General features: G+C 40.2%; 1 protein-coding gene across 5 annotated transcripts in view; it reads left to right on the top strand.

Annotated features, from left to right (window-relative positions):
• IGSF9 (immunoglobulin superfamily member 9) overlaps nt 1-15,448 on the top strand; it is a 97,343-nt gene that overhangs the window by 43,449 nt on the left and 38,446 nt on the right. For all 5 annotated transcript variants that reach the window (XM_040411386.1, XM_040411385.1, XM_040411388.1 and 2 more), the window contains exons 5-7: nt 11,936-12,087; nt 12,771-12,888; nt 12,972-13,113. In XM_040411386.1, the coding sequence (XP_040267320.1) occupies nt 11,936-12,087; nt 12,771-12,888; nt 12,972-13,113 (412 nt within the window). The remainder of the gene's footprint in view (nt 1-11,935; nt 12,088-12,770; nt 12,889-12,971; nt 13,114-15,448) is intronic.

The following is a 15,448-nucleotide window of genomic DNA, read 5'->3' on the forward strand; positions in this document are numbered from 1 at the left end:
CGGTATTATTCGGGCTGTATATGGCAGTATTATGTGAGCCCTTGTTTGGATACTGCATAGTACTTGTGCCCTATACTGAGGTTTTATTTGGGCTGTATATGGCAGTATTATGTGAGACCTGGTTTGGATAATGCATAGTATTTGTGCCCTATACTGCGGTATTATTCGGGCTGTATATGGCAGTGTTATGTGAGACCTGGTTTCGATAATGCATAGTACTTGTGCCCTATACTGCGGTATTATTTGGGCTGTATATGGCAGTATTATGTGAGACCTGGTTTCGATAATGCATAGTATTTGTGCCCTATACTGCGGTATTATTTGGGATGTATTTGGCAGTATTATGTGAGACCTGGTTTGGATAATGCATAGTATTTGTGCCCTATACTGCGGTATTATTTGGGCTGTATTTGGCAGTATTATGTGAGACCTGGTTTGGATAATGCATAGTACTTGTGCCCTATACTGCGGTATTATTTGGGCTGTATATGGCAGTATTATGTGAGACCTGGTTTGGATAATGCATAGTACTTGTGCCCTATACTGAGGTATTATTTGGGCTTTATATGCTAGTATTATGTGAGACCTGGTTTGGATAATGCATAGTACTTGTGCCCTATACTGCGGTATTATTTGGGCTGTATTTGGCAGTATTATGTGAGACCTGGTTTGGATAATGCATAGTACTTGTGCCCTATACTGCGGTATTATTTGGGCTGTATATGGCAGTATTATGTGAGACCTGGTTTGGATAATGCATAGTACTTGTGCCCTATACTGAGGTATTATTTGGGCTTTATATGCTAGTATTATGTGAGACCTGGTTTGGATAATGCATAGTACTTGTGCCCTATACTGCGGTATTATTTGGGCTTTATATGGCAGTATTATGTGAGACCTGGTTTGGATAATGCATAGTACTTGTGCTCTATACTGAGGTATTATTTGGGCTGTATTTGGCAGTATTATGTGAGACCTGGTTTGGATAATGCATAGTACTTGTGCCCTATACTGAGGTATTATTTGGGCTGTATATGGCAGTATTATGTGAGACCTGGTTTGGATAATGCATAGTACTTGTGCTCTATACTGCAGTATTATTTGGGCTGTATATGGCAGTGTTATGTGAGCTATTGTTTGGATAATGCATAGTACTTGTGCCCTATACTGCGGTATTATTTGGGCTGTATATGGCAGTATTATGTGAGCCCTTGTTTGGATAATACATAGTACTTGTGCCCTATACTGCGGTATTATTTGGGCTGTATTTGGCAGTATTATGTGAGACCTGGTTTGGATAATGCATAGTACTTGTGCTCTATACTGCAGTATTATTTGGGCTGTATATGGCAGTGTTATGTGAGCTATTGTTTGGATAATGCATAGTACTTGTGCCCTATACTGCGGTATTATTTGGGCTGTATATGGCAGTATTATGTGAGACCTGGTTTGGATAATGCATAGTACTTGTGCCCTATACTGAGGTATTATTTGGGCTTTATATGCTAGTATTATGTGAGACCTGGTTTGGATAATGCATAGTACTTGTGCCCTATACTGCGGTATTATTTGGGCTTTATATGGCAGTATTATGTGAGACCTGGTTTGGATAATGCATAGTACTTGTGCTCTATACTGAGGTATTATTTGGGCTGTATTTGGCAGTATTATGTGAGACCTGGTTTGGATAATGCATAGTACTTGTGCCCTATACTGAGGTATTATTTGGGCTGTATATGGCAGTATTATGTGAGACCTGGTTTGGATAATGCATAGTACTTGTGCTCTATACTGCAGTATTATTTGGGCTGTATATGGCAGTGTTATGTGAGCTATTGTTTGGATAATGCATAGTACTTGTGCCCTATACTGCGGTATTATTTGGGCTGTATATGGCAGTATTATGTGAGCCCTTGTTTGGATAATACATAGTACTTGTGCCCTATACTGCGGTATTATTTGGGCTGTATTTGGCAGTATTATGTGAGACCTGGTTTGGATAATGCATAGTACTTGTGCTCTATACTGCAGTATTATTTGGGCTGTATATGGCAGTGTTATGTGAGCTATTGTTTGGATAATGCATAGTACTTGTGCCCTATACTGCGGTATTATTTGGGCTGTATATGGCAGTATTATGTGAGACCTGGTTTCGATAATGCATAGTACTTGTGCTCTATACTGCAGTATTATTTGGGCTGTATTTGGCAGTATTATGTGAGACCCTGTTTGGATAATGCATAGTACTTGTGCCCTATACTGCAGTATTATTTGGGCTGTATTTGGCAGTATTATGTGAGACCTGGTTTGGATAATGCATAGTACTTGTGCCCTATACTGCGGTATTATTCGGGCTGTATATGGCAGTATTATGTGAGACCTGGTTTGGATAATGCATAGTATTTGTGCCCTATACTGCGGTATTATTTGGGCTGTATATGGCAGTGTTATGTGAGCTATTGTTTGGATAATGCATAGTACTTGTGCCCTATACTGCGGTATTATTTGGGCTGTATTTGGCAGTATTATGTGAGACCTGGTTTGGATAATGCATAGTATTTGTGCCCTATACTGCGGTATTATTCGGGCTGTATATGGCAGTGTTATGTGAGACCTGGTTTCGATAATGCATAGTACTTGTGCCCTATACTGCGGTATTATTCGGGCTGTATATGGCAGTGTTATGTGAGACCTGGTTTCGATAATGCATAGTATTTGTGCCCTATACTGCGGTATTATTTGGGCTGTATTTGGCAGTATTATGTGAGACCTGGTTTGGATAATGCATAGTACTTGTGCCCTATACTGTGGTATTATTCGGGCTGTATATGGCAGTATTATGTGAGACCTGGTTTCGATAATGCATAGTATTTGTGCCCTATACTGCGGTATTATTTGGGCTGTATTTGGCAGTATTATGTCAGCTATTGTTTGGATAATGCATAGTACTTGTGCTCTATACTGCGGTATTATTTGGGCTGTATTTGGCAGTATTATGTGAGACCTGGTTTCGATAATGCATAGTATTTGTGCCCTATACTGCGGTATTATTTGGGCTGTATTTGGCAGTATTATGTGAGCTATTGTTTGGATAATGCATAGTACTTGTGCTCTATACTGCGGTATTATTCGGGCTGTATATGGCAGTATTATGTGAGACCTGGTTTGGATAATGCATAGTACTTGTGCCCTATACTGAGGTATTATTCGGGCTGTATATGGCAGTATTATGTGAGACCTGGTTTGGATAATGCATAGTACTTGTGTCCTATACTGCGGTATTATTCGGGCTGTATATGGCAGTATTATGTGAGACCTGGTTTGGATAATGCATAGTACTTGTGCTCTATACTGCGGTATTATTTGGGCTTTATATGGCAGTATTATGTGATCCCTTGTTTGGATAATGCATAGTACTTGTGTCCTATACTGCGGTATTATTCGGGCTGTATATGGCAGTATTATGTGAGACCTGGTTTGGATAATGCATAGTACTTGTGCTCTATACTGCGGTATTATTCGGGCTGTATATGGCAGTATTATGTGATCCCTTGTTTGGATAATGCATAGTACTTGTGTCCTATACTGCGGTATTATTCGGGCTGTATATGGCAGTGTTATGTGAGACCTGGTTTCGATAATGCATAGTATTTGTGTCCTATATGGCAGTATTTCTTTAGTACGGTAGTATATGAGGAAACAGTGGGCTACTTAGCTTGTCGCCCAGGGTCCCGTTTTCTGCCCCTCCGGTGTAGGCGCCCTCAGGATCTGTGTAACCCTGTGCGCCTCGTCTGCCTGGCAGCAGCAGTGCCCCGTGTAGAGACGGAGGCATCCCTGCCAGCACAATACTGGGCAGAGACATGCCAGCTGTAAATCACACCGCCACCATTGTACTGGAAATATCTTCGCTTCCAGGACTGACAAGATCACGTGGTGTTAAGTAGAATACCAGAAGAGCAGTAAGGACTGACACACAGGCAGTACAGTAGGATGACCCTGTTTGATAGAAGGATGGTGGACAGGTATCGGGCCCTCTGAAGTCCTCCGAGACCCCCTGCTCCTGGAAGCCTGTCCTTGTGGCTGTAGATAAAAGCTGACCTCTCATGGAAGCTCTGAGAAGAGGAGGCCAGGAGAAAAGCAGCTCCAGGCTAATTACGTCTGAATTGAGGTTTCGGATGACCTTTGACCTCTAGCCTTGCTCACAAACCTCCCATCCCCCCATACTACTAAGTGGAGGCCTTCACCCTCCATCTTAAATAAGGACAAGAAGAACACTCTGTGCAGCCAATCACAGCGCAGCTCTCATTTTTCGAGAGCAGAATATGACATAAAAGCTGTGCTGTGATTGGCTGCTGGGAGAGCGCCCTGCTCTTGGACAGTGTTGATCAGTGAGGACAGCGCCCCCTATACAACATGGCAGATTTCAGTTGTCATTGGTGGGGTTGTCGCCGCATGAATTACTTCCCGCAAGCACATCTGTGTAAACACGTGTAGATGGTCTCCGGAGACTGCTGGTCTAGACACATACCGATTAACCCTTCCCTCTCCCACCAGTGCAGGGAGTGCCCCCCCAGGCAGCAGGTTATGTCTAATAAATTGCTTACAAAATACAGCAATAACCAGGAAGAACTGCAGAGTCCGCAGCGCAGCTGTGTGTAGGTGATAATATACCGGAGAGTCCCCGGGTTATACCAGCAGAGGAAAGAAAGATGAGCAACGTCTACCAGCTGTACATGGTTAATTATATACAGGAGATACCCAGGTTATACCAGCATGGTCCATATCACTATATACAAGAAGATGTATAACTTATACTAGCTGTACATATATAATTATATACAGGAGATACCCAGGTTATACCAGCATGCTCCATATCACTATATACAGGAAGATGTATAACTTATACCAGCTGTACATATATAATTATATACAGGAGATACCCAGGTTATACCAGCATGCTCCATATCACTATATACAAGAAGATGTATAACTTATACCAGCTGTACATATATAATTATATATAGGAGATACCCAGCTTATACCAGCATGGTCCATTACACTATATACAAGAAGATGTATAACTTATACCAGCTGTACATGTATCATTATATACAGGAGATGCCCAGGTTATACCAGCATGCTCCATATCACTATATACAGGAAGATGTATAACTTATACCAGCTGTACATATATAATTATATACAGGAGATACCCAGGTTATACCAGCATGCTCCATATCACTATATACAAGAAGATGTATAACTTATACCAGCTGTACATATATAATTATATACAGGAGATACCCAGGTTATACCAGCATGCTCCATATCACTATATACAAGAAGATGTATAACTTATACCAGCTGTACATGTATTATTATATACAGGAGATACCCAGGTTATACCAGCATGCTCTATATCACTGTATACAAGAAGATGTATAACTTATACCAGTTGTACATGTATCATTATATACAGGAGATACCCAGGTTATACCAGCATGCTCCATATCACTATATACAAGAAGATGTATAACTTATACCAGCTGTACATGTATCATTATATACAGGAGATACCCAGGTTATACCAGCATGCTCCATATCACTATATACAACAAGATGTATAACTTATACCAGCTGTACATATATAATTATATACAGGAGATGCCCAGGTTATACCAGCATGCTCCATATCACTATATACAAGAAGATGTATAACTTATACCAGCTGTACATATATAATTATATACAGGAGATGCCCAGGTTATACCAGCATGCTCCATATCACTATATACAAGAAGATGTATAACTTATACCAGCTGTACATATATAATTATATACAGGAGATGCCCAGGTTATACCAGCATGCTCCATATCACTATATACAAGAAGATGTATAACTTATACCAGCTGTACATATATAATTATATACAGGAGATGCCCAGGTTATACCAGCTGTACATATATAATTATATACAGGAGATACCCAGGTTATACCAGCATGCTCCATATCACTACATACAAGAAGATGTATAACTTATACCCGCTGTACATATATAATTATATACAGGAGATGCCCAGGTTATACCAGCTGTACATATATCATTATATACAGGAGATGCCCAGGTTATACCAGCATGGTCCATATCACTGTATACAAGAAGATGTATAACTTATACCAGCTGTACATATATAATTATATACAGGAGATGCCCAGGTTATACCAACATGCTCCATATCACTATATACAAGAAGATGTATAACTTATACCAGCTGTACATATATAATTATATACAGGAGATGCCCAGGTTATACCAGCATGGTCCATATCACTATATACAAGAAGATGTATAACTTATACCAGCTGTACATATATAATTATATACAGGGGATACCCAGGTTATACCAGCATGGTCCATATCACTGTATACAAGAAGATGTATAACTTATACCAGCTGTACATATATAATTATATACAGGAGATACCCAGGTTATACCAGCATGGTCCATATCACTATATACAGGAAGATGTATAACTTATACCAGCTGTACATATATAATTATATACAGGAGATACCCAGGTTATACCAGCATGCTCCATATCACTATATACGACAAGATGTATAACTTATACCAGCTGTACATATATAATTATATACAGGAGATGCCCAGGTTATACCAGCATGGTCCATATCACTATATACAAGAAGATGTATAACTTATACCAGCTGTACATATATACTTATATACAGGAGATGCCCAGGTTATACCAGCATGGTCCATATCACTATATACAAGAAGATGTATAACTTATACCAGCTGTACATATATAATTATATACAGGAGAGGCCCAGGTTATACCAGCATGCTCCATATCACTATATACAACAAGATGTATAACTTATACCAGCTGTACATATATAATTATATACAGGAGATACCCAGGTTATACCAGCATGCTCCATATCACTATATACAAGAAGATGTATAACTTATACCAGCTGTACATATATAATTATATACAGGAGATACCCAGGTTATACCAGCATGGTCCATATCACTGTATACAAGAAGATGTATAACTTATACCAGCTGTACATGTATAATTATATACAGGAGATACCCAGGTTATACCAGCCTGCTCCATATCACTATATACAAGAAGATGTATAACTTATACCAGCTGTACATATATAATTATATACAGGAGATACCCAGGTTATACCAGCCTGCTCCATATCACTATATACAAGAAGATGTATAACTTATACCAGCTGTACATATATAACTATATACAGGAGATACCCAGGTTATAGCAGCATGCTCCATATCACTATATACAAGAAGATGTATAACTTATACCAGCTGTACATATATAATTATATACAGGAGATACCCAGGTTATACCAGCATGCTCCATATCACTATATACAAGAAGATGTATAACTTATACCAGCTGTACATATATAATTATATACAGGAGATACCCAGGTTATACCAGCATGCTCCATATCACTATATACAACAAGATGTATAACTTATACCAGCTGTACATATATAATTATATACAGGAGATACCCAGGTTATACCAGCATGGTCCATATCACTGTATACAAGAAGATGTATAACTTATACCAGCTGTACATATATAATTATATACAGGAGATGCCCAGGTTATACCAGCATGCTCCATATCACTATATACAACAAGATGTATAACTTATACCAGCTGTACATATATAATTATATACAGGAGATGCCCAGGTTATACCAGCATGCTCCATATCACTATATACAAGAAGATGTATAACTTATACCAGCTGTACATATATAATTATATACAGGAGATGCCCAGGTTATACCAGCATGCTCCATATCACTATATACAAGAAGATGTATAACTTATACCAGCTGTACATATATAATTATATACAGGAGATGCCCAGGTTATACCAGCATGCTCCATATCACTATATACAACAAGATGTATAACTTATACCTGCTGTACATATATAATTATATACAGGAGATGCCCAGGTTATACCAGCATGCTCCATATCACTATATACAAGAAGATGTATAACTTATACCAGCTGTACATATATAATTATATACAGGAGATACCCAGGTTATACCAGCATGCTCCATATCACTATGTACAAGAAGATGTATAGCTTATACCAGCTGTACATATATAACTATATACAGGAGATACCCAGGTTATAGCAGCATGCTCCATATCACTGTATACAAGGAGATGTATAACTTATACCAGCTGTACATATATAATTATATACAGGAGATACCCAGGTTATACCAGCATGCTCCATATCACTATATACAAGAAGATGTATAACTTATACCAGCTGTACATATATAATTATATACAGGAGATGCCCAGGTTATACCAGCATGCTCCATATCACTATATACAAGAAGATGTATAACTTATACCAGCTGTACATGTATAATTATATACAGGAGAGGCCCAGGTTATACCAGCATGCTCCATATCACTATATACAACAAGATGTATAACTTATACCAGCTGTACATATATAATATAATACAGGAGATACCCAGGTTATAGCAGCATGCTCCATATCACTATATACAAGAAGATGTATAACTTATACCAGCTGTACATGTATTATTATATACAGGGGATACCCAGGTTATACCAGCATGCTCCATATCACTATATACAAGAAGATGTATAACTTATACCAGCTGTACATGTATAATTATATACAGGAGATGCCCAGGTTATACCAGCATGCTCCATATCACTATATACAAGAAGATGTATAACTTATACCAGCTGTACATATATAATTATATACAGGAGATACCCAGGTTATACCAGCATGCTCCATATCACTATATACAAGAAGATGTATAACTTATACCAGCTGTACATATATAATTATATACAGGAGATACCCAGGTTATACCAGCATGCTCCATATCACTATATACAAGAAGATGTATAACTTATACCAGCTGTACATATATAATTATATACAGGAGATGCCCAGGTTATACCAGCTGTACATATATAATTATATACAGGAGATACCCAGGTTATACCAGCATGCTCCATATCACTATATACAAGAAGATGTATAACTTATACCAGCTGTACATATATAATTATATACAGGAGATGCCCAGGTTATACCAGCATGCTCCATATCACTATATACAACAAGATGTATAACTTATACCTGCTGTACATATATAATTATATACAGGAGATGCCCAGGTTATACCAGCATGCTCCATATCACTATATACAAGAAGATGTATAACTTATACCAGCTGTACATATATAATTATATACAGGAGATACCCAGGTTATACCAGCATGCTCCATATCACTATGTACAAGAAGATGTATAGCTTATACCAGCTGTACATATATAACTATATACAGGAGATACCCAGGTTATAGCAGCATGCTCCATATCACTGTATACAAGGAGATGTATAACTTATACCAGCTGTACATATATAATTATATACAGGAGATACCCAGGTTATACCAGCATGCTCCATATCACTATATACAAGAAGATGTATAACTTATACCAGCTGTACATATATAATTATATACAGGAGATACCCAGGTTATACCAGCATGCTCCATATCACTATATACAAGAAGATGTATAACTGATACCAGCTGTACATATATAATTATATACAGGAGATACCCAGGTTATACCAGCATGCTCCATATCACTATATACAAGAAGATGTATAACTTATACCAGCTGTACATATATAATTATATACAGGAGATGCCCAGGTTATACCAGCATGGTCGATATCACTATATACAAGAAGATGTATAACTTATACCAGCTGTACATATATAATTATATACAGGAGATGCCCAGGTTATACCAGCTGTACATATATAATTATATACAGGAGATACCCAGGTTATACCAGCATGCTCCATATCACTATATACAAGAAGATGTATAACTTATACCAGCTGTACATATATAATTATATACAGGAGATACCCAGGTTATACCAGCATGCTCCATATTACTACATACAAGAAGATGTATAACTTATACCAGCTGTACATGTATAATTATATACAGGAGAGGCCCAGGTTATACCAGCATGCTCCATATCACTATATACAAGAAGATGTATAACTTATACCAGCTGTACATATATAATTATATACAGGAGATACCCAGGTTATACCAGAATGCTCCATATCGCTATATACAAGAAGATGTATAACTTATACCAGCTGTAGATATATAATTATATACATTAGATGCCCGGGTTATACCGGCTGTAGATATATAATTATATACATTAGATGCCCGGGTTATACCGGCTGTAGATATATAATTATATATATATTAGATGCCCGGGTTATACCGGCTGTAGATATATAATTATATGCGGGAGATGCCCGGGTTATACCGGCTGTAGATATATAATTATATATATATTAGATGCCCGGGTTATACCGGCTGTATATATATAATTATATGCGGGAGATGCCCGGGTTATACCGGCTGTAGATATATAATTGTATATGGGAGATGCCCGGGTTATACCGGCTGTAGATATATAATTATATAGAGGAGATGCCCGGGTTATACCGGCTGTAGATATATAATTATATGCGGGAGATTCCCGGGTTATACCGGCTGTAGATATATAATTATATAGAGGAGATGCCCGGGTTATACCGGCTGTAGATATATAATTATATGAAGGAGATGCCCGGGTTATACCGGCTGTAGATATATAATTATATAGAGGAGATGCCCGGGTTATACCGGCTGTAGATATATAATTATATATATATTAGATGCCCGGGTTATACCGGCTGTAGATATATAATTATATGCGGGAGATGCCCGGGTTATACCGGCTGTAGATATATAATTATATATATATTAGATGCCCGGGTTATACCGGCTGTATATATATAATTATATGCGGGAGATGCCCGGGTTATACCGGCTGTAGATATATAATTGTATATGGGAGATGCCCGGGTTATACCGGCTGTAGATATATAATTATATAGAGGAGATGCCCGGGTTATACCGGCTGTAGATATATAATTATATGCGGGAGATTCCCGGGTTATACCGGCTGTAGATATATAATTATATAGAGGAGATGCCCGGGTTATACCGGCTGTAGATATATAATTATATGAAGGAGATGCCCGGGTTATACCGGCTGTAGATATATAATTATATAGAGGAGATGCCCGGGTTATACCGGCTGTAGATATATTATTATATGCAGGAGATGCCCGGGTTATACCGGCTGTAGATATATAATTGTATATGGGAGATGCCCGGGTTATACCGGCTGTAGATATATAATTGTATATGGGAGATGCCCGGGTTATACCGGCTGTAGATATATAATTATATGCAGGAGATGCCCGGGTTATACCGGCTGTAGATATATAGTTATATGCAGGAGATGCCCGGGTTATACCGGCTGTAGATATATAATTGTATATGGGAGATGCCCGTGTTATACTGGCTGTAGATATATAATTATATGCGGGAGATGCCCGGGTTATACCGGCTGTAGATATATAGTTATATGCAGGAGATGCCCGGGTTATACCGGCTGTAGATATATAGTTATACTTTTTTCGCACAGGGTGGATACAGTGGGGTAAGTGGTTTGTACAGAGCAGGATCCTGTGGTGTTATGATTTGCTATAACCTGGGTGTATAGCGGATGACGGGGGGCGCCGTCTGTTTTACTGACAGTTTGCATGGTGTGTAAGTGCCGTATAACAGCCTGACGACGTGTGTTCCCTGTTATTCGCCATTACTGATGTTCTATATGACATCTGCTGTGCGCCGGAAAATATCTTCCTCTCCATAATGCAAGCTTTAAATATCTTACATTTTTTCTTTCACAGCCCCGCCTTCTTTCATAGAGACTCCACCCATTTACATTGAGGTTCGTGTCGGGGACACCTTGACTCTGACTTGTGTGGCCAACGGGAACCCCAGGCCGGTTGTCTCCTGGAAGCAGGACAATGTCAACATAGCGAGCGGGGACAAGATCCAGGCAAGTCAGAAGCATCACAGGGCGCTCTGCATGGGAGGAGCCTCTGTCACAGCCCCACCCCTGCTTAACTCTAACCACAGATTTGCAGAGCATCGTGGGAGTTTTAGCGCCACATTATAGGTCAGAGCAGGATTGAGGCCACCCCCCCATAGGACCAAGGAGATCACTTTGGAAATTTTTTGAAAAAATATTCCTTGGGTTGTCCCCCGTCCCAATCCCATATTTTTTGTTTTTCTCCTGTATGGACGGCTGATCTGGAATGGTGAGATGGTCGCGGAGGCCACTGAAAGCCTCTGAGTATACAGCGGATACATTGTGTTCACAGTCCAGGAACTGGGATGGCAGGTGTCTCGCTGTGCGCTCGCGGTCAGACGCTGTAGACACTAATCCGCTGTTGTTTTTGAAAGTCAGCGGTGTCGTCGCACTATCGCCCTGTTTACTCAGAGCTCGCATTGTCTCGTAACAATAGGCGACTGGAGCTCATTATACTGAGGAAGGTGGAAGCCGCGGTCTGTGGGACGCTGGCGCCCTCTGGTGTCCGCTCCATGTGACAGCACTTCTCCTCAGCATCTAAAGCACTTTAGTGTAGGGGCGCTGTCTACTCTAATTAAAGGGGAACTCCATAGGTTTGTTTTCTTCTGGAGTATTTTTTCAGAATTTTTAATTTCACCTCTCGTGTGCAGGTTAATAATGGGTCACTAAGAATAGTCGGGGTGCAGCGCGCCCATGCAGGTGCCTACACGTGTCACGCCGCTAGTGAAGAGGGGGAGGTGACCCACACCAGCCGTGTCCTGGTCCAAGGTATGAAGTGATCGCTTATAATGTGGCCAAGAAGAAGGCCCCTAACATTGTACTGTGGTCACGTCCGTATTCTGCGTCTCTAGGTCCGCCCGTCATTGTCGTCCCCCCAGAAAACATCACCGTGAACGTTTCACAAGACGCCTTCCTAACCTGTCAGGCCGAGGCCTACCCCGCCAACCTGACCTACAGCTGGTTCCACGGGAGCAGCAACGTCTATCTCCTCAGGTGAGACGGGCCCAGGGCTGTGTATCTAATCCTGTCCTGTGTGATACTGTCTACTGAACGGTGTATCTAATCCTATCCTGTGTGATACTGTCTGCTGAGCTGTGTATCTAATCCTATCCTGTGTGATACTGACTGCTGAGCTGTGTATCTAATCATATCCTGTGTGATACTGTCTGCTGAGCTGTGTATCTAATCCTATCCTGTGTGATACTGTCTGCTGAGCTGTGTATCTAATCCTATCCTGTGTGATACTGTCTACTGAGCTGTGTATCTAATCCTATCATGTGTGATACTGTCTGCTGAGCTGTGTATCTAATCCTGTCCTGTGTGATACTGTCTACTGAACGGTGTATCTAATCCTATCCTGTGTGATACTGTCTGCTGAGCTGTGTATCTAATCATATCCTGTGTGATACTGTCTGCTGAGCTGTGTATCTAATCATATCCTGTGTGATACTGTCTGCTGAGCTGTGTATCTAATCCTATCCTGTGTGATACTGACTGCTGAGCTGTGTATCTAATCCTATCCTGTGTGATACTGTCTGCTGAGCTGTGTATCTAATCCTATCCTGTGTGATACTGACTGCTGAGCTGTGTATCTAATCCTGTCCTGTGTGATACTGACTGATGAGCTGTGTATCTAATCCTATCCTGTGTGATACTGTCTGCTGAGCTGTGTATCTAATCCTATCCTGTGTGATACAGTCTGCTGAGCTGTGTATCTAATCATATCATGTGTGATACTGTCTGCTGAGCTGTGTATCTAATCCTGTCCTGTGTGATACAGTCTGCTGAGCTGTGTATCTAATCCTATCCTGTGTGATACTGTCTACTGAACGGTGTATCTAATCCTATCCTGTGTGATACTGTCTGCTGAGCTGTGTATCTAATCCTATCCTGTGTGATACTGTCTACTGAGCTGTGTATCTAATCCTATCATGTGTGATACTGTCTGCTGAGCTGTGTATCTAATCCTGTCCTGTGTGATACTGTCTACTGAACGGTGTATCTAATCCTATCCTGTGTGATACTGTCTGCTGAGCTGTGTATCTAATCCTATCCTGTGTGATACAGTCTGCTGAGCTGTGTATCTAATCCTATCCTGTGTGATACTGACTGCTGAGCTGTGTATCTAATCCTATCCTGTGTGATACTGTCTGCTGAGCTGTGTATCTAATCCTATCCTGTGTGATACTGACTGCTGAGCTGTGTATCTAATCCTGTCCTGTGTGATACTGACTGATGAGCTGTGTATCTAATCCTATCCTGTGTGATACTGTCTGCTGAGCTGTGTATCTAATCCTATCCTGTGTGATACTGTCTGCTGAGCTGTGTATCTAATCCTGTCCTGTGTGATACTGTCTACTGAACGGTGTATCTAATCCTATCCTGTGTGATACTGTCTACTGAGCTGTGTATCTAATCCTATCATGTGTGATACTGTCTGCTGAGCTGTGTATCTAATCCTGTCCTGTGTGATACTGTCTACTGAACGGTGTATCTAATCCTATCCTGTGTGATACTGTCTGCTGAGCTGTGTATCTAATCCTATCCTGTGTGATACTGACTGCTGAGCTGTGTATCTAATCATATCCTGTGTGATACTGTCTGCTGAGCTGTGTATCTAATCCTATCCTGTGTGATACTGACTGCTGAGCTGTGTATCTAATCCTATCCTGTGTGATACTGTCTGCTGAGCTGTGTATCTAATCCTATCCTGTGTGATACTGACTGCTGAGCTGTGTATCTAATCCTGTCCTGTGTGATACTGACTGATGAGCTGTGTATCTAATCCTATCCTGTGTGATACTGTCTGCTGAGCTGTGTATCTAATCCTATCCTGTGTGATACAGTCTGCTGAGCTGTGTATCTAATCATATCCTGTGTGATACTGTCTGCTGAGCTGTGTATCTAATCCTATCCTGTGTGATACTGTCTGCTGAGCTGTGTATCTAATCCTATCCTATGTGATACTGTCTGCTGAGCTGTGTATCTAATCCTATCCTGTGTGATACTGTCTGCTGAGCTGTGTATCTAATCCTATCCTGTGTGATACTGTCTGCTGAGCTGTGTATCTAATCCTATCCTGTGTGATACTGTCTGCTGAGCTGTGTATCTAAGCCTAACATGTGTGATACTGTCTGCTGAGCTGTGTATCTAATCCTATCCTGTGTGATACTGTCTGCTGAGCTGTGTATCTAATCCTATCCTGTGTGATACTGTCTGCTGAGCTGTGTATCTAATCCTATCCTGTGTGATACTGTCTGCTGAGCTGTGTATCTAATCCTATCCTGTGTGATACTGTCTGCTGAGCTGTGTATCTAATCCTATCCTG

This window comes from Bufo bufo, chromosome 11, assembly GCF_905171765.1.
Source record: "Bufo bufo chromosome 11, aBufBuf1.1, whole genome shotgun sequence".
NCBI lineage: Eukaryota > Metazoa > Chordata > Amphibia > Anura > Bufonidae > Bufo > Bufo bufo.